This window comes from Myripristis murdjan, chromosome 7 (genome assembly GCF_902150065.1).
Source record: "Myripristis murdjan chromosome 7, fMyrMur1.1, whole genome shotgun sequence".
Classification (NCBI taxonomy): domain Eukaryota; kingdom Metazoa; phylum Chordata; class Actinopteri; order Holocentriformes; family Holocentridae; genus Myripristis; species Myripristis murdjan.
In genome coordinates, this window is record NC_043986.1 from 17222414 (window position 1) to 17242167 (window position 19754).

Sequence of the window (19754 nt, forward strand, 5' to 3'; positions counted from 1 at the left end):
ACATTAAAAATAATCAATTGAAGAATAGCCCAACCTAGTGTCATCTGTCCCATATTGGACACAATGATTAAAAATACTGCATTGTATTTTCGTACTCAGGTCAATAGAAAATTATACTGTTGAGAATGAATTTAGGAGCTTCCTGAAAGAAAGTGGAGAATGATGGTGTTATTCAGCAGAAAAACAAAATTTCTGCAGGATTGCTTGCACATGTTAATGTTTGTTGGGATAAAAAGCTTTCAAAAGTGAAATAGAAATCAATTATATGTATGCAATATGCAGATGAATGAGTCGAATGATGATGATGATAAATCTTTTTTTTTTAAGATTTATTCATTGCTGGACTGTTACTCATTAACTTGATACAATAATATCTAAATATCGGTCTAAATATTAGATCAGTGTTAAATCATCCAAAACCATACCATGGTCTGACCATGGTCAGAGTTAGTCATTGTCCTCTCAAGGACAGGGCTTTAATAAAACATGGGAGAACTGTTTACTTTAATAATACCACTGCTTTCTTTTTATCAAGGAAATGGTGACAAGTACATTGGACATCAATTTTATTTTGCCCTCATTATTCACACATAAGTGTGCAGGAGAGGTAGGTTATCTCAATTTTTAAAGGTCAGAGAGGCAAAATACAGAGTTCTTTTACAGACATGAGATACCACATGACATACTGCCAGGCACTTGATTCAAACTGCCCTCTAAGAAGGTAGTCAAGAATATTATCATCCTTTCTCACCACGTGACTCTCAAAAACTTTTGTTAGTGTCTGACTCCCCTCACTGAAATCTGAACTGAAGAACTGATGGTTAAAAACCATTTCCAATGTAAAAATTAATTTGATTTTCCCATTAAAAGAACACTCTGCTAATGAAGATATATCTTGAATTTCCAGGCCCATTATGGTGTTTGGTTGTGCACAAATGGACAGCTTTTAATGGCGGACTGTCCCCTGCAATGATCATTATCAAGCCCATTTGTTATGTGAGAAAAGTCTAAACTTAATGATTCAAAACAGGTAATTTCCATATCGCACACATTCCATATCTTATCACACACGTTTAATAAGAACCATGTCTTATCATACTCTTTCCCTTATGGCTGAGGACACAGTCTCTTAATGCAATGTTTCAGACCTTGTCCACCAGCCATCTCTAACCTAAAGCATAACATAGCCACTGGTTAAGTGCCAAACAAATTTAGTGGAGCTTGTTGGGGGGGCTGTATTGTTGTTACTGACTACAATACAGCAATCATTGTAAGACCTAATAAAGGAACAGTGTTAAAAGTAAATGCATGTGCAGTATCAAAGAAGGCAAATAAAATGTTACATTCAGTTAGACTGAAATATTGTAAGATGTACTGCAGTTCAATTATAACATGTCGAATATGGATACAGTTTGGCAGTCGGGCAAACTTGGGAAATGAAAATGTAGACTTGTTGATTAGATACAAATTACATTTGACAATTGCATTGTAGTTGATTATACATGGTTCACATTTCACAAATCAAGGCAGCACTCTCATGTAGAAACTGGACAAGCAGGTAAATTGATATGACAACATTTTTACTGTGAAGACAGCCAGGGAAGGTGAGGTGATGGCTGGCTGGAGTTTGGACAGAGGAAAGGGGAGGCAGTGGAGTCCAGGGTGAGGACAAGTGCAGAGGGATCCAAGGAGATGAGCTGACTGGCGGGGTTGCAGGACTGGCGAGGCAGGTGGAGGCAAACTGAAGATAAGAGAGCAGGTATGAGTCAGGCAAGGCAGGCAGGCAAGCAAGCAAAACCTGGCTGGCAGGCAAACTGGCAAACCGACATGAGACCAAAGTTGGAAGTGTGTGTTAGGCAATGATTTGGGAGTTTAGTCATGCCGTATTGTTTTCCCTAACTGTAACCTAATGTATTGAGCCTTCATCAGCTGAGACCAGACACAAAACCGTTATTTTGACACTTGCACATAATGGTTTAGCTGTGACCTGCAGCTAGTATAAGTTTCCTCTGTTGGTTAGTTGGTTGGCTGGTAGGTTGGCTGGTCCCAGAAATTAAAACAACAAAACACTTAATGTGCTCTTACCGCTGCAGACTCAGAGTGTTGCTGCTGAGTATTTTTTAAAAATCAGCATTTAACACTATTGATGACTTGTTTCAGTGCTATTAGATCAGTGTCAAGGCATAGCTCTAGATAACATTCTGTTTGCTCAGAAAGCATGAAAAGCTATGAAGTGGTCTTCAGCCTGTAGATTAGAAAGCCAGCAGCCAGCGTGTTCACAAAGACAGTCCTGTCAGTGTGCCAAATAACACATGACGGCCTTTACTTCCACAAAACTTAGTACAAAGGCTCGTCTCCTCATCACAACATGGCAATGTGGCCAGACTTAACACATGTTGTGTTCTTAATTCTTTGATCTTGAAACTCACATGGCATGGTGTTTCAATTTGGTATAATTAGTAGTGATTAATTTTAGTAATGTGTGTGTGTGTGTGTGTTTGTGTGTGTACGTGCGTGTGTAGGGGGTAGGAGGTGAAGAGAAACAGCAGAAGTTAAACAGATTTTAATTAACAGTGAGTGCAGTGAAGGCCAAGGAGAAATAACACACAGCTGGAGGAAAGATTTTGGTCAAACAGGCCAACACTGCCCATCAAGAGACTAACAACTCAGCCATTTAGTGGTAAGGAAACACAGAGCAGCGAGGGAAAAAATGTCTGAGGTACAGTCAGGTGCTGAAGGGAGAGGAGGCAGGTAAGAACACGAACACATGAATACAGAACATCAAAACAAGAACAATGACAACATCAAGCACACCTTTCTGAGGAGTCATCTCAAGTCCATGGTGAAATTCAGCACATGGTCACAAAAAACACCTAAACATCTACACTCTGGCCAGAAGACAGTAATTTAAAGCTGCAATATACAACCCTGTTGCCATTACAGTAACAGTAAATAAATGGAATGTATTATGCATTCTCAACCTGTCACTTCCTTTGTCTCTGTGTTTATATGCCTAAACCCCTCTGCATCCATCTGTTTGGCTGATGAGGTATGCTCACCCTGTGGTACCGTTGGGCCATACAGGTTATTGTTCTGCAGTTTGAAACAGTTAATCACCTTCAGGCTGGTAGCCAGACTTGGTCCAAGGAAACCACCAACCAAATTGCTTGCACACTGGGGGGAGAGGAGAACGGGCACAAAAGTGAGGGAGAGATAAAGGAGATTTAAACTGCACCTGGTCAGCACTCAGTTGGAAAATCAGCCATGTGGTTTCATGTGATCTAGGGTACCTGCAGATATCCGAGGGTGCAAGCCAACAATAAACAGACACAGATCCACGATACATCACAGTCCAGAGGCGACTGCTCTTTTTTAAGAGGCTCAGGTCTTTCAACAAAAGCAACAACCCAGCCTATCCTTTCAGGTTCAGGTGATTTTATTTGTACCGGTAGGTAGATTTGTTTTGCAGCAAAACAGAACAAAGGGTGTCCATGTTAGTAAGACAAAAACATTTGACAATAAAAACATTAAAAACACTGACAAAGTACATATGCAAAACAAAGATGTGACACAGACACAAACGGGTACTCACAAGCTTACTAAAAGACTAAAAAACTAAAAACAGGACTCGAGAGAAATTAATGAGAGAAATCAATGTGCAAAGGGCAAATAAATCGTTTCCACAAATAAATAAATAAGTAAATAAATAAATAAATATGTGCAAACCCTGCTAAGCTTTGTTCAAGTGGACAATCGCAGCTGGAATAAAGCTGTTCCTGTAGCGCTTTGTCCTACACCTTGGGACTTTGAACCTACGACCACAAGGTAGGAGCTGGAATTCGTTAGCCATAGGATGGGAGTCATCACTTGTGATGCAGCTGGCTATCCACTGTAACTGTTTGGTGTACAGGGATTCTAAGCTCAGCTGCGACTCACCAATCAGCCAACTGGACCATTTAATAATCTGACACAATCTGTTCCTGTCCTTCAGTGTCAGACTGCCAAACCATGCCACCAAAGAAAAAGATAAAAGAGACTCAATAAAAGCACGATAAAATAGTGTTAACATGGTTTGGCCGATGTGGAAGTAGGACAGCTTCCTGAGGCAGAACAAGCGCTGGTGCCCCTTCCTGCACACAGCCTCACAGTTTGCCTCAAAGTTAAGTGAATTATCAATGATAGTCCCAAGGTATTTACGTTTGCACAACTGGGGGATCATTCCATCATATCTGATCTTATATTGTATATGTGAGATGCTATTTTTATTACAGTGCCATAATATGTTTGTAGAATAATTGCTATACACACGCTATATAGACGCCATTTCCCTGCTGAGCATACATCAACCACGTTTAGAAAAGAGAAAAACAAGAAAAATGCACAGTCACTCTTATAGCTAAGATGATTTACAGTATACTTAATGTTGACTTTAATGCATGCCACATGAGGGTACCCTTAGTTTCTGTCCTTCCTCACCCACCGCACTAGTTTGAAAAATGAAATGCATTAGTTCAGAGAGAGCGGTGGTGGAGAGGGAGGCAGAAGGCCCAGGAGCAGCGGCTTTTTAATGGATTTCATTATGTGGAGTTATGTGGAGGAATAAGGCACAACGCAACAAAACTTCCAATGACATTCAACAACTTTTAATTTTAAATGCCATAAGAAGTAGAATTGTCAAGTTAAGGTCTAAAACAAATGTAGAAGCAGTTATATGTGGCGGTAATCCCAGGTATCATTGTCTCTTATCTCCAACAATCCCTGGATATTGGTTAAAACCTCTGAAATCATGTTCCAGTGTTTCTGATCCCCTTAATGCTTTTAGTGCTGGAAGATTCAGAGTTACATGATAAAGGTTTTAAATCCAAAGATAAGGCCTAAAATCCTGATTTAGTTTTGCCCAGCAGAGATTTACAGAAATATATCCTCGGAATACTGCCTACACTTCAAAGTGAAGTCGTTTAAAAGTCATGTAAGGAGAGCAGGACTTTAAATACCCAATATTAATACTGCAACTTGCTGTTAACTCAGTTTTCTCAGTCAGTTCATGTTGGTGACTATATAGCTCAGGATCTAAAAGTGATAGTGACCCAAATTGTTTGGCTCCTGTTATGACGAGACTAATGTAATGTTGATAAGATCCCCACCTTTTGGATGATGTTTTGATAATTTGATGAAGTACTTGAAGAGAAAACATACTCTTTGCTTTTAAGTGGGAATCCTGTCTACCACCGTATCAAAGTATTAGTCCTCCTCTTCAGTGTCTCATGTCAGTGTGGGTAGTGGAGTCATGTCTTTAAATTATGTTTGAATTCCATGTTCCTGGCACCACTGAATTAGATTAATATCCTGTTTTAGTGAATGGCATGTTTATGTATGGGACATTGGATTCCAATATAAAAAAGTTGAATTTATTTATCCCGGAAATGAAGTGCAGTTTGCCTTAATATACACACTCAGTGGAGTGAGGACAAGCATGTAGTCATTATAAATGAATTTGTTTGTTTTCAGTGAATCTACCCATGGGCAAAGAAAGCCTGGCGCAGGTCCCTGACAGACAGAGCACATTCTCATATTATGAGAAGTGAAATTAGAACAAACAGGAGAAAGACAGAAATAAAGGGAAGATAATGAAAACATCACATGAAACTTGGAATGATTTGTGAGGCATATTTTGCCAGCAGTGATTTATTAGTATAAGTGTGATATTACCCGGTCATATTACCCGGTGTGATGTATACTGCCATAATTCTTTCAACCAGCATTTCTCTTAGGACTGAAAATTTCCGGTTACTGAGTTACTGACATATAGATATGCCAGAAAACTGGTGTGTGTATGTGTGTGTGTGGGTGTGATAATTGCATTTCCTTTATGGCCTAAACTGTGGATTTTAAAGCCCTCAGAGGTGATTTTTGAAAATGATCACAGCAGTAAAGCTGCATCCTTAGCCTTATGAAGTCTTGATCTTGTCATTTGAGACTACTCTTAAAGAGATAGTTCAGATTTGCACACATATAGTGGTATTTGTTGGTCTATCTATATTTGTGCGTGCATTAAGTTTGGTTTAAGAGCTTCACAGGGAGTGCATTCACACTCCCATTGCACATGAAGTTTGTGAATGTCTGAGCAGGGGCTTCTGGACAGCCACATTCATATCAGTGAATAATGAACTAGTGATGCAATTCCGCAGCTTTCATTAGGCACTTCCATTCCATGCTGTGTTACAGGTATTAACTCTGTATTTCACAAACAGCAACTCAGAGAATCCTGTTGGCTCTTAAAATGATTAAATTATTCAAATTATTACATTTTAATAAGAATCTGCCATGTGGCTCATAAATTAACATCACTCTCTTGGCATTTCTTGGCTTTTATTTAGCAAATGTATTTTACTGTACCTTGTTATGGCTGACAAGAGGAACCTGATGCCTCTGAGAGAAAAATAAAAAGTGAGATAGTTATAAAAAAAAAAAAAAAAAAAGAGTTGAGAGTATCCTAAAAATAATTTCTGTTCATGTTTAGAGGTTTTCTCCATGAAAAACAACAACAACAACAACAACATCCATTAATGCCTTAAGATGGCATCATTATAATTATATAGCTGTCCCTCATCAAGTATACATGGATCTAATCTACTCATAAGAAATGAGTGTTTTTCAGTGAATCTCTCAGTTCATGTGGTCATGTTGATTTTTTAAAAAATACAACTCTGAATACACTGAACCAAGAAGTCACTACAGGAACATTTGTGAAAGCTGTATTGTATTTTATAATCTATCCAGGTAAAATAAATAAATAAATAAATATATAAATACTGAATCTCTTGGTTACAGTGATATGTTCATGTGAAGCAGCCATTCCAAATTGGTCCTGTTGTTTTTTGAAAATGAAACTCGGGGGAGGACTGTATCTGAGACACCAGTCAGAGGTTAGTCCTTTGGCCTGTCTGAGTGCAGATTTTTGAGCTTGCCCTTGGCTCAGTGCAGGCTCTTATTTTGTTCCTAATATGTCTTGTTGCACATGACAATCATCACATGGATATATTAACAAGGTTAACTTAATTTTCATCGGAGGGGAAATTTAAGATAGAAAACAATAGGAGAAAGGCTTACACCAACAACAGTAACAGTATGAGATTATCTTATATCAACAAATGGCCTTAGGTTGGATTCAAACCCAGGACACTGTGATCAGGTGATCAGGTGAGCTACTGGGGAGCCCATGTCATTAGTTTTACACCTTTTCTTCCGTTATTATTATTATTGCATTGTGCCAATAATGTGAAACCAGCAAGATAAGTAAGGTAAGGTAATCCTAACAATATATTGGGTGTGATTATTTTTTCTGTTTATCCTAGTGATGACTTTACAGCACTCTGGCACAATACCTAACTATGTTTACAGCATTAACACATAACGTAAATATGAATTTAAGCTTCCCTGCTGCGGTCAGCTCAGGTTTCCAAAATACCTCCCATTCTTTAAATGCTCCTCTATTCCAGGCATGGCTGAGTGTGGTTATTTGGGCAGATGGTGTTCAGTAGGGACATCTTGTGAAGATGAGGAAGCCAGATCATGCCCATCTGTTTGCATACAGTGTAAGTGCTCCCCACCAAAATCTGCATGATTAATGAAATAGGCCAGGTGTGCAAGGGCAAAGTGAGAGGAGAAGGTGCAGAACAGGCAAAATCAGCAGCAGGGAATATGTGTCTGTATGGATCCAGTGGAGTGAAGTCTGGAAAAACAAAACAAAACAAAACAAAGCAAGACAAAACAAAAAACAGATTTACCCTTCTGAGCTGGTTCAAGGCCAAAGATGCAGTGCTGAAATACATATTCCCAAAATGAAAAGAGATTACAAGATGTATGGTTTATATTGCATTGAGGTCCACTATCCAATAGTAATGCTTTAATGTGTGCACATCAATTTATTGAAAAATATATATATTTTTTCCATTTATTTTTCTATTTTGCTACCAATTTTTGAGATTTCTCTTCAAGCTTAACCGCACCCTAATTGACTGACACGCACACACTCAGGCACATAAAGGCAAAGCCTCTTAAGCAAGTTTGAGAAGTCTTTCTGTGGAAACACACAGGGAGCACTCATAAATCTTAATCAATAGTCTCTGGTCTGTTTGTGAGATGTGGAACACTGATGAAACCAATTAGAGCTCCAGTCAATGCCAACCTGCTAAGAGGACCCAGCATGAGACCATGTTTTTGAGATGTGTGTATGTGTGTGTATCCATGCTTATCCATGGATAATTCATTTAGAATAGTGACTACTTGTGGGCACATATCTGTTCAGCTAATTTTTGAATGTCTGATGAGTTGACTGCCCTGTGGAACAGTTTTAACTTGCGGTTTTAGAGAAATTTGTCTACGCTCAGCAATGAAAAAAAAAAGAAAAAAGAAAAAATGAAAGCACTTAAAGGAAGTGAGCATGAAGGCAGTTGAATACTCTATTATTTATTCCTGAATTGTTTTTATTTGTCATTCCATTACTCCATTATACCCCAGAACAAATTAATTGTCCTTGGATAGATGCACTTAACACTTTATACAATACAATCATCAACATTTTTTGTAACAAATAAAATTTATTTTTACTGTTGATGTAAACATGTTTTCACAGTGCATCAGAAACTTCACTGACAACAATGATAAATAATTTCAATAATAATTTAACATTATATATATATATATATATATATATATATATATATATATATATATATATATATATATATATATAAGTACTTCATCCCTCCCTCCCTTTATATATAAAGGGAGGGAGGGAGAGAGAGAGAGAGAGATTTTTACAAACAAATATGTACAACACATTACATTCAGCCTTTTCTGTGTCTGGGGAAGAGAGGCCGCAAAACTTCTCCCGATGTGTACGGGCGTGTGGGTGTGTGTTGTATGTCTGTTTGTGTGTCTGTATGTTTTTGTGTGTTTGAACATGTGACATATGGGGAATGAAGTGTCAATACAAATTGAAATACAAATACAAATCTCCTGAGGACAGGCAGTTTCCTTTCTACAGGACAAAGGGAAAAAAGGAAAAAGGGATATATGGATTCCATACATATACATAAGTTTTTTTTTCTGTTCTGTTCAAATTTCAGTTCCATCCTTCCCATCTCATTCAGCTATAATTACTGTGGATTAGTGCTGATGTATAAAGAGCAGTGGGTATAGGATTTATCACATCATTCAGACCCAGTGCAGGTTTGTAGCTTTGTGTATGTGCACCATTGCAGCTACATGGAATTTTTGCTGATACAGGGTCTTCTCTCAAATGGGATTAACAAGGTCTTTGTCTTGTTTCCACACTGGTTCTTGACAGGTACTATAGTAGTCAGGGTTAAGAAATTAACAATAAGCACACTGAAATGATGCAACGATGCAATGCCTCAAACTAGTGACAAAAGGGATTTTTTGATGCAAAGGCAAAAAGATGAATTACATCCAGTTGAGGCTGCAGTCATGTGTTTCTGTTTTAAGCACTTTTAGTTTATCAGTAAATAAGCCAGCTCTCACTAAACTGCTAAGCCAAACATCTGCAATCAGATCCAATATTTCTTATAGTTTGATTCCTTAATATTGAATAAGTCTAGTATATCTCTAATTTAGATCCACATGATCTATCAATGAATGACAGCCACAGTTACATGCTATGTTTGTAGGAATGGAAATTGTTGCATTTAGATCTTGTTAGATTGTAAAATCCCAACTGGCTTTGACCATGTTATAAATGCTATGCACAACACTCCAATGTTTGGAAATGGCACTTTGTAATGGCCGACAGGAGGCACAGCCATGCACTGCACTTTCATAGTAATTACATTTGTAGCGACTGCTTTCCAAAAGAGATCGAAAGAAGCTTAGACTCTATGAGAAACTATGGGGAATCAATGTAAGAATGATTAAAGACTTCCTGGTCAATGATCACAGCTCAATAAGGGGGGAAATTTTTCTTTCTCCCACACAGTTAAGTAAAGAATTAATGGGAGATAGATGCTGTGAAGGAGAATACAAATCAGGAAGTTGCTTTGCACTGGAGCAGGATGATAAGTCACAAACACTTTCCAAAAAACAAACAAACAAACAAACAAACAAAAAAAAACAACAAAAAACAAAAAACAAAAAACAAAAAACATAAATTTTAATTAAAACCATCACCCCCATTTCAGGAGACTGCATGGGGTCTCTCCATCCCCAGGCTACACATTTAGGCTGACACTTATGTTAGTATTTGAATTTAATTTGACATCTGTACATACGCATATCTACAAACATGCAAACCAACGCCTATGTGAAATCCCTGATGTTTGACATATATTATTCATGTGCATTGTTTGAATGGGATGAGCTGGTGGAAAAGATCCAGGTGGGAATGGCTAGTGGTATACAGTGTACCCCTTGGTACTGTGCACTAAATATGTTCCTTGAGTAGAACTGAACTACAAACTAGAAGAATGCACTCAGTGGAGTGCAGATCTCCGCCAGGCGTATGTCCCCTTCTCCAGTGCTTGGACCTGGATGACAAACCAACCTTTTGTTCCCCAACCAAGAGAAGGGAAAATACAGAAGCACTGCCTGTGTATTTCCCTGTCTCTGGTGCTCTGACAGGCGAACAACCAGCTGAGGAGTTAGCACTCAATTGCGGTATAAAAGAGGTTTTGCAAAGGTTTTAAATCACCACAACCACAAGAGTTTCTTGATCATAGAGTCATAACTGCACAAAAAAATATTAGGCTGATAAGCCCAGTAATATGAAAGATTAGCTGCAGACTTAGACTTAGGCGAAAAAACACTTGCTTACTGGGAGAAGAGAATATACAGAGGCACTACATGCGTATGTCCCCTTCTCCGGTGCTTGGTTTCCAACGGTTTTGAATCACCGCAACCAAGAGAGAGCCTTGATCATACAGTCATAACTGTGCACAAAAAATATTAAACTGATAGGCCCCATAGTATGCAAGTTTAGCTGCGGACAGATACACTGACGGATAAACACATGGACACACACACGTGGTCAAACGCAATATCCCCTCCAGGCTACCACCTGGCGGAGATTAAAAGAGACATCAGAATAAGAAATTCACAGTTATGTTTCCTGGTTTGTGTATCCATCTTCCCCTAGAGCTTTGGACAAACAAAGCCCATTTAACACAGTACTGGAAGGCAAGACTTTGATATGTATTATCTTTTTTTGAAATGCAAACCTGCATGTTGGTACAAAAAATACTTGTTTCCACGACATTTTGGTTTGGAAAGTGAGTGGATGGCGGCTGTAACCTTTGGCACCAACATGACACACTTGAAAACTCGTAACTTGATTGTGTTTTGCTCCTCCTTTATGAATCTGCCATCAAGACCAAGATTGTATTTCAAAACATATAGCCAACATGAAACCAGCAACATCCTTGAGACATTAGCTTAATGTAATTCCCTGATACTGATATACTGTGTGCAATGAAGTACCGTCTTTGCTATATTTTTATCTGGGAAACAATTGTACCATACAGAGTAAGTAATATTCATCATAGGTTCACCCCGGAGATGTGATAGCAAGGAACAATGAGTTGTGAGCTGCAATCCTATGCACCCATGAAATTAGTCATACAACCGAGAAAAGATGAAGATGTGAAAGAGTTTGCTCGTAACATCCTTATTGGAATCAGTATGACAATCAAGTCCAGATGCTACAGTATCTTAAATTCAGTGAAAACTCCCTTGCCTTTTGCCAACTGTGCTTCTATTCAGTGTTTGCTGACAGATGAGGATGCTGAGATGATTTAGTATCAATATTTCCAAAGGCAGTTGCAACCAAGGGCAGGAGGGTGGTTCAAGGAGCACAGCCAACCGCAGAGCACATTACATGTGCTGATGTGGTTGTATTATGTAACTCAAAGCAGATTATTCAATGACAAATTGAAAGTATCACACTTAATTTAGTGTGAGGAAACAGAATGAAAGACGCTCTTATGTCAAGGTATTTTGAGAAAACTGCATTAAGAAATTGGAAAGCATAGTCTTTCTTCTTTAGAACTGAGTCAGGCGATGCTAATGAAAGGAATCCTGAAACAGCATGCCAGTGAAAAGAGTCATGGAAGTCATGAAAATCAACTAGGACACAGTCATTAGCAGATCTATCTAATCCTGGCCACGGCAGGTCTTTTTGCACTTACATGTGATGACCTATGCTGCCGCAGGACACATGGAAAACTGCTTGTTGGACAAACACTGCTTTTAAACTCCACTATGCTCGCTAGGCATTTTCATCAGAGCAATGTTGACATGTACTGAGGCAACGCCTTGTGTCTCTCATGTTGCATATCCTTATATTGAACAGCAATCTATCTCTATCTCTATTCTACAGCATGAGGAGCACTAAAGGCAAGTGGAGGCCATTCATGCATAGACAAAAACAATAATTTTTCCCTTTTCCACCGAATGGCTTGAGGCACATTTTATATGCCTATTTACTAATGTTTCTTTATTTGTGAGTGTGACCCAAAAGAAGATGTTGATATACTGTAATTTACTGTATATGTTTCTTAGTAGTACTTCTGCCCATGAAAACATTTTTAGCATGCACACAGAGGCACATTAGAAAACATATACATAATATACAAATAAACCCATGCAATCTCAAACTCTTAGATTAACACACACACACACACGCACATACAGAGGCTTTACTAAAGGTTGTCTGAGGGGCTTTAAGTTCCCACTACTCCAGGGCTCCTTTTTTAGTAAGTGATAGGTCATTGACTTCACTCCATCATATCCTTGGAAATAAAGGAAACCAATATGTGAAATCAGCTCGCAGTCTGAAATTCAGCACCTGTGTCCTTGAGGTTACAAGATGCAAGAGCCAGTAACTTGCCTGTAAAGAATGAATAAAAACAGTTGAGCAAGCAGAGATTTCTCATGGGGGGTTAATTAGAATGTGGATACCCAAGCCTGTCATGACCTGTCGGGACCTGATGGGACCTAATGGGACCTGACGGGACCTGACGGGACCTGACGGGTTGATGAATCATGTTTGGGTTCGGCATTATTTTAGTGAAACTGTAGTGTGAAATAAATAAAGATGATGGACCGACTGTCTGTTCAGGGGAACTTTCTGTATGATGCTGGAGTTTACGTGTAGGTTATTTCAGGCACTAAATGTAACCTAGCGATGAAGGACAAGCAAAATCTTGGACTTGGGTCGGGTTCAAACACAAAAAAAGAATGCCTGTTGGGGTTCGGGTGAGGCTCGGTGACTCCGCTCTTGGGATCGGGTTGGGTCAGACAAAAATATGTGGCCAATCTGCTCTCTGCTCTATCTGTAACATTACTGGCTCTTTCACTGATGTCTGGAAATCACCAGAATTTATTGGAATGCTTATCTTGCAAAAGTTTATTTATTTACTTATTTACTCACTTATGCACTTTCTTAACTTACAGTTTCTGTATTGTACAATTTAAATATCATCCTGACAATTATCGTCTTCATGAGGACTTAGCACTTTCAGTCAAATCTTCTGATTTGGTTATCTCGAATAATCTTGTGTCTCGACAATAGAGCTCAATTAGTGCCTTGTATTGGTTACTACTAGGTCCTGACAACAGCCACGAGAACATCCACTCTAATTGTTCAGTCATTAGCTCTGCCATGGACAACACTGATTGTTCAGTATTGACACTGACATTTCCTAACTGAACTGGGATCAATTCAGCAACCCACGGATTGCTTATAGGATGTCTATTTTCTTCTTTCCACAGTACATTACTTTCTGTAACAGTGGGTTCACAAAACCAAATCCCTCTGATACCTCCTCAGTGCTTTAGGACATATAGCTGTTGTCCTGTTCACATTGTTTTTGACTCCTCAGCGGAACTGTGTTAAGTAGAGATATGTGGAGACCTTGCCAGTTAAAGTAATTGTGGCTTTAAAACCTGGACTTGTTCACAGCAGTTAGGAGAGAGAATGTATATCTAGATAAATAATGGCACCACTGTGGTTCTTGGGATAGAGAAACACACAAATAAATAATTTTAGAACTATATGGAAGTTATTAAATTTAATATCTCCCTAGATAAGAGTGGAAGTTTCAATATAAGCTTCTGTTTCTAATCCACCTTGAGCTGATCTATGTACAGCATCATGACTCCATGGATTCTCCGTCTCATTTGTTTCAGCTGGACTCTTCAGATGGTTATCTGCTCTTGTTAATTTGACCTGATGAAATATATTGTTGTTCACTTCTGTGGTTGCCCATCAGATAACTTACTTTTACTCTCTTTTATTGGCTTTTAACTTAGTGGCCATATGGTTTTTGGCAGTATCACATATTTGAGGCATAAGACAACCTCTCCGATTAGAGGGAGAGGTATGTTTGACCTTCAGACTGATGAAGTTGTTCTTTCAATCAGTATTGTCCTTTCGTTGTCAATTACGTTTTCTGTTTTCCCTGACTTGCATGTCTTTCAGCTGTCTCCCTTGCTGGCTTTTGCCCGTTTCCGCTTTGTCTCTGACTTTCACACTGAGTGACTGTGGTTTGTGTTTCTCTAGAGGAAGTCACTCTGCATCTCATTGGAGAGCTGACTGACAGCCACCTCGCTATGTGTTGATCCTGTAAGTATTCTGGCAGTCTGCTGGGGGGTGTAATCTGGGCAGTTTGCCCCTGGACCACAGCCTGTCTCAGGGCAAGGACAGTGCCTGCAGGTCCCATGGTTCTCTGGTAGCCCATTTGACAGCCTTGTAGAATTGCACTCTTCTTTGCGCTGAGACTGCATGCTGGTTCCCTTCTGGGTGCAGCCTTGCTGACACAGACATGCACAGAGTGTCCTTCTGCACTGGGCCATGTCCCGACACAGGGACTTGCGGAAGTTGGGCTTGAAGGCCAGATAGATGATGGGGTTGTAAAGAGTGGAGGACTTGGCAAAGATGGCTGCCATGGCAAATGCTATAGGTGGCACGTCCGATGGGTCACCAAAGGCTGCCCACATGGACACAATTGCATATGGACTCCATGCTGTGAGGAAACCGATACACACCGCCACGGAGAGCTGAGGAGAGAAACAGGTTTAGATGCAGCACTCAAAAACACAGTGGACATGTAAACATATTTAGGCATACACAGTACTGTATGTACCTTAAAAAGTGAGTGGGTGCATTTACCTTAACGATGAGCGCATGTGCATTGGTGATCTTGTTCTGTGGGGACATATGCTGCTGCACGGCCTGCCTGGAGCCCCTTACAGTCATTAGGATGAAGGTGTAGGACAGGAAGATGACTGTGCAGGGCACTATATAGCAGAAGAAGAAGAGGCAGATGATGTAGCTCATAGCTGCGGTGCTGTAACTGGGCGCATGCCAGTTGATGCAGCATGCTGTGCCATACGGCTCTGATCCGTACTGGCCCCAGCCAGACAGGGGACCCACAGCAAACACTGTGGCATAGCACCAGATTCCTGCAACCAGCAGGCAGGCGTGGCAGTAGGAGAACTTGTTACCTGAGGGGCAGAGAAATGGGGAGACACAGGCACAAGAAGGAGAGTTGGGGGAGAGATTACTGACAGATGAAGACACTGAGGAAGGATACAGAAACAACAGAATAGCAACAATATGCTACTATAGCATATTGAGTCTGGTTACCTGATGCTGATAATGGATAATAAGGTGGGTGGAAGAAGAGGAGAGGAGGAGGAAGAAGCAGAAAGATATAGTCCAATAAGAGATGAATGGCAAGCTGGAAGTTTCCAGTAAGGAGGGATAGGTGGCTGAAAAAAATAAAGCCTGAATTGCAGTCTACAGGTAATTATCTTTACCATGGTGGTAAAACTGTTAGTGTGATTGGCCTCAGTGATACATCACCATTCCATCACCAAGGATAAAAATAAAGATAAATTAACATTATCCTCCATTCCCCCTCATGCTTAATTTGGTATAACATCATCAAACAGAAGTTTAACTCACATGATTACAGGCCAGTATCATTTGCTCCACTGGTAATGAAAGCATTAGAGAGGATTGTTGTCCAACACTTTACTATTTCACCAGGTGATAAACTTGACGCTTATCAATTTGCCTATAGAGAGGGATGCAGCACAGTAGATGCAATTGCCACACTCACTCACTTAGTCAATAAAACATCTGGACAAACAACACACCTATGCATGTTCATGTCAAGACATTCTTCTCTGATTTTTCCTCAGAATTTAATGATACACATCACTACTTTACTGTTGAAAATGTAATAGTTGGAATTCATATATTTCATATATTTAATTTCATTGCCTTTATTATTTTACAGCAAAGGAATTAAAAGTAACATTACAGATGTTACAAGTAAAGCAGGCCTGACTCGGTTAAAAACTGCTTTACAGCATATTCCTGTTCTGCAGTGCATGAAAGACAAAGTCACACCACAAAATAAAAGAAAGCAATCACAGATACAAAACAACACACAACAGCATAACAGCTATATAGACACTACAGGGGAGAGGACACAGTTAGTAAGATGGTGTGTGTGAGCTGAAATCAGCGTTTGCAGATGTGCCTTTCCATCACATAACATTTATAGGCCTGTTTGAATTGTGTAACACAGGTTACTGATCTAAGTAGTATGGATCTAATTTCAGATTTTGGTGTATGTCTGAAAAAAATGATCTCTGACCATATTTGTTTTTGTTAGCTGGTATTAAGATAAGAGCATGTGAAACTGTTCTGGTGAAGTGTTCTATGTGTTGTAAGGTAGGGCAGTAAGTGTTGGAGGAGAGTTATTATGCTATTATTTTGGATCTGAAAGTAGAATTTAACAGCTTTATGGGGTGTAGCCCTGAAAATTCAAGGTGTTAGAATGTGAGAGTGCAGTACAGTGGTAAGTCCGGGGGGTGTGGAGGGTCGGCAGCCGTAGATCTTATAAGCTTTATTAAAGTACAGTGCATTTTTCACTAACAGAACACAGTGTGTCGAAGTGAAAAACTGCTTTTCAGACCATAGGAAAAACAACTGCGGGGGCCCACAGGGCTGTGCCAGTTCACTTCTCTTATTCACTTTGTATAGAAACACTTGTGTCCTTTCTGTATTGAACCACTACCTTATTAAATATTTAGACGACTCAGTGTCTCTTCTAGACCGTATTACTCTATTTACCAGGAAGAGACTGACAAACTCATCAGCTGGGGTGATAAGAACATTTTAATAGTTAATACAAAAAAGACAGAGGAGACCACCTTTGGCCCCATGAGGAACACACCATTCCTGTGATAATCCACGGTGAGAGTACTGAGCAGGTCTTATCCTATAAATATCTGGGTGTATATGTCGATTCCACTCTGTCTTGGGCTGCATACATTGATTACTTGCATAAGAGAGTGCAACAAAGAATCTATTTTCTGCAAGGACTTATATCCTTTGGAGCGAGCAAACACATCTTAGTTATTTTTCAGTTCAGTCATTCAGAGCATTTTTTTTTTTTTTTTAAGATTTTTCTTTTTCAATTTAAATGTGTTTGCGTGTTTAAAGATTGTGGGTGTACTTTTTGCACAAGTCTTCCAGGAAGGTTTTGGTTTCTGAGCCATATAGGTACTCTTTTATTCCACAATCTGTTGGACTGTTGAATGATAAAATGCAGGCAGTGGGGGATTTATCCATTTGTTGGCATGGAGCCATGACCTTTATGTTTTAATTTTTTTTGTATGCACTTTGAGAATGTTATTCTAATATTTTTACAGGTTTATTTAAGCAATGTTGTGACAGTTCTCTCTTTCTCTTTCTCTCACTCCCACTGGGGCACAAAAGTGAAGTCAGCAAAATGGTTGTTGTGATGTGAGGAACCCAAACATAAACAATACTCTGCGTATAAGGAGATTAGCGGCTCAAGCTTCATAGAGGCTGCTGCTGCTGTTGTCAACAAAGAAACATAAAGTACTTGACACACTTTGATAACAATTTTAGTTATAATAATTTTGTGGAGGTTTAAACTGCTGGGGTCAAATTGACCCCAAACATAAAAGATGTTAGAAAATGTGAACATAGGGTTAATTAAGAGCATAGTTGAGATGAAACTGCCTGTGCCCTTTATATTCTGCGTGTTAGATTTTAGAATGATTTGTTCAAAATGCTGCTGATTTCCAGTGATGCCATTTTTGTTTAGCCATTATACTATGCTATAGAAATTAATTTTAAATATATATATTGAGCTAAACATTGTACACACAGGGACTTTGAGATGCCTACTAGCTTTTTTTTTTTTTTTTTTAACCAGAATTTGGCTGTTTGAGCTTGATGTTTGATTCTTTACTTTGGTTTTTAAATTGGTCTTATCTGAATTTAAAAACGATTTAAAGTTGCCTGTCTGAAACCTGCACACATCCCATTTTATTGTTATGTATAGTGTAAATCTTTCTGTGGTTTTGAGCAAGAACTTAATTGCTAGTCAAAGTTGTGTGTTTCTGCTTTGCATTTTGTTCCACTTGATTGTTCCATTGCTTTTGGCTGCAAACCTTTAGCTGCAAACCACGTTTCTGAATGATTGCCTGTGAGCAGATCTATGAAGAGTTCCCCTTAAATTGCATTCAAAACATCCGTGGACTCTCTGATTTGGCTGGCAGAGAACTTGCATACCCAGTAAGGCAGCCAGGATGCATCTGTTTAACCTACAATATGTCATCACCTATATTAATACTGAAATTGCATTTCACAGACAAGGACACCCTTTCACACTTACAATCCACCTGTAGGTCAGCCCTAAGCTTTTTTTTTTCTTGGTGTATGAGTTTTAATACTAACATAAGGGCATCAAAGGCACTGAAACTTCTTTTGCTTGTTATTTGGAAAATGGACCACTTTTCCAACAAATGCATATACTGCCCTCCAATTTGAAGTGCTTGGATATATATTTTAGATAGAATAATTCAAACATGTGGAGCACTAACATGCCAACAAACAACATACAATGAACAGCGGGATGTACCGTGCACATTGACTGCAAAGTGTACAATTTCAGATTCTGTGTATTTTTGGTTGATATTCAAGAGAGAGGGCAAATCAGCATCAAATGAAAATGCTGACAAAGGTTTATGTCTTTTTACCCCCTGTTGGACCACTACACTCACCACAAATACCATGTGATATATTGTCTTACATTGGCTTTGATTGAGTTCTACTTCAGGTCATTGGTGCCTGAAAACCCCATAATTGTCAGTCAATACCACTTAACATCAAGACAAATAGTTCACATTGATTCTGTTGTCAGTTAACTCCAAGTCCCCCTTTACTATAAAGCTCCCTTCTCCATCCTCTCCTACACACAACCCCATCTCTCTCCTGCCATTAGTCCCGTCTACTTAGTCGACCTCAAGAGAGGGACCCTGCTGGTGTATATTTACCCACCTGGACAGCCTCAAACTGAGGACCCATCAGCCAGCCACAAGTCTTTTTTTCCCTTTGCACTTGGAGGTTATTGGATTTTTGAGAACAGATACCGCAGTATGATACTGCAGAGCATCCACTACTAAAACATATAGGCCACGTGAGAGACGATCAACCACCAGACCACGTGAAAGAAAACCCACCCTACTCTTGTCTACAATGCAAACATAACTCTAACACTAAAGCTCTTAACTGATTCAACTTAACTAGGGTAAAAATAAATGCAGTGTGTTACGCTAATCACTCAATTATTTTATGCACTTTTGATGCTACATCATCATTTTCTTAAGAGTAATGTCAACATCTGTCAATT

At 39.2% G+C, this 19754-nt stretch overlaps 1 protein-coding gene across 1 annotated transcript in view; it reads right to left on the bottom strand.

Moving 5' to 3' along the window:
- Positions 1-14571: 14571 nt before the first annotated feature.
- opn7b (opsin 7, group member b) overlaps positions 14572-19754 on the bottom strand; it is a 59822-nt gene continuing 54639 nt past the window's right edge. The window contains exons 5-7 of the mRNA XM_030056139.1: positions 15662-15667; positions 15185-15519; positions 14572-15072 (exon numbers count right to left, since the gene is read on the bottom strand). Coding sequence (XP_029911999.1) covers positions 14572-15072; positions 15185-15519; positions 15662-15667 — 842 coding nt within the window. The remainder of the gene's footprint in view (positions 15073-15184; positions 15520-15661; positions 15668-19754) is intronic.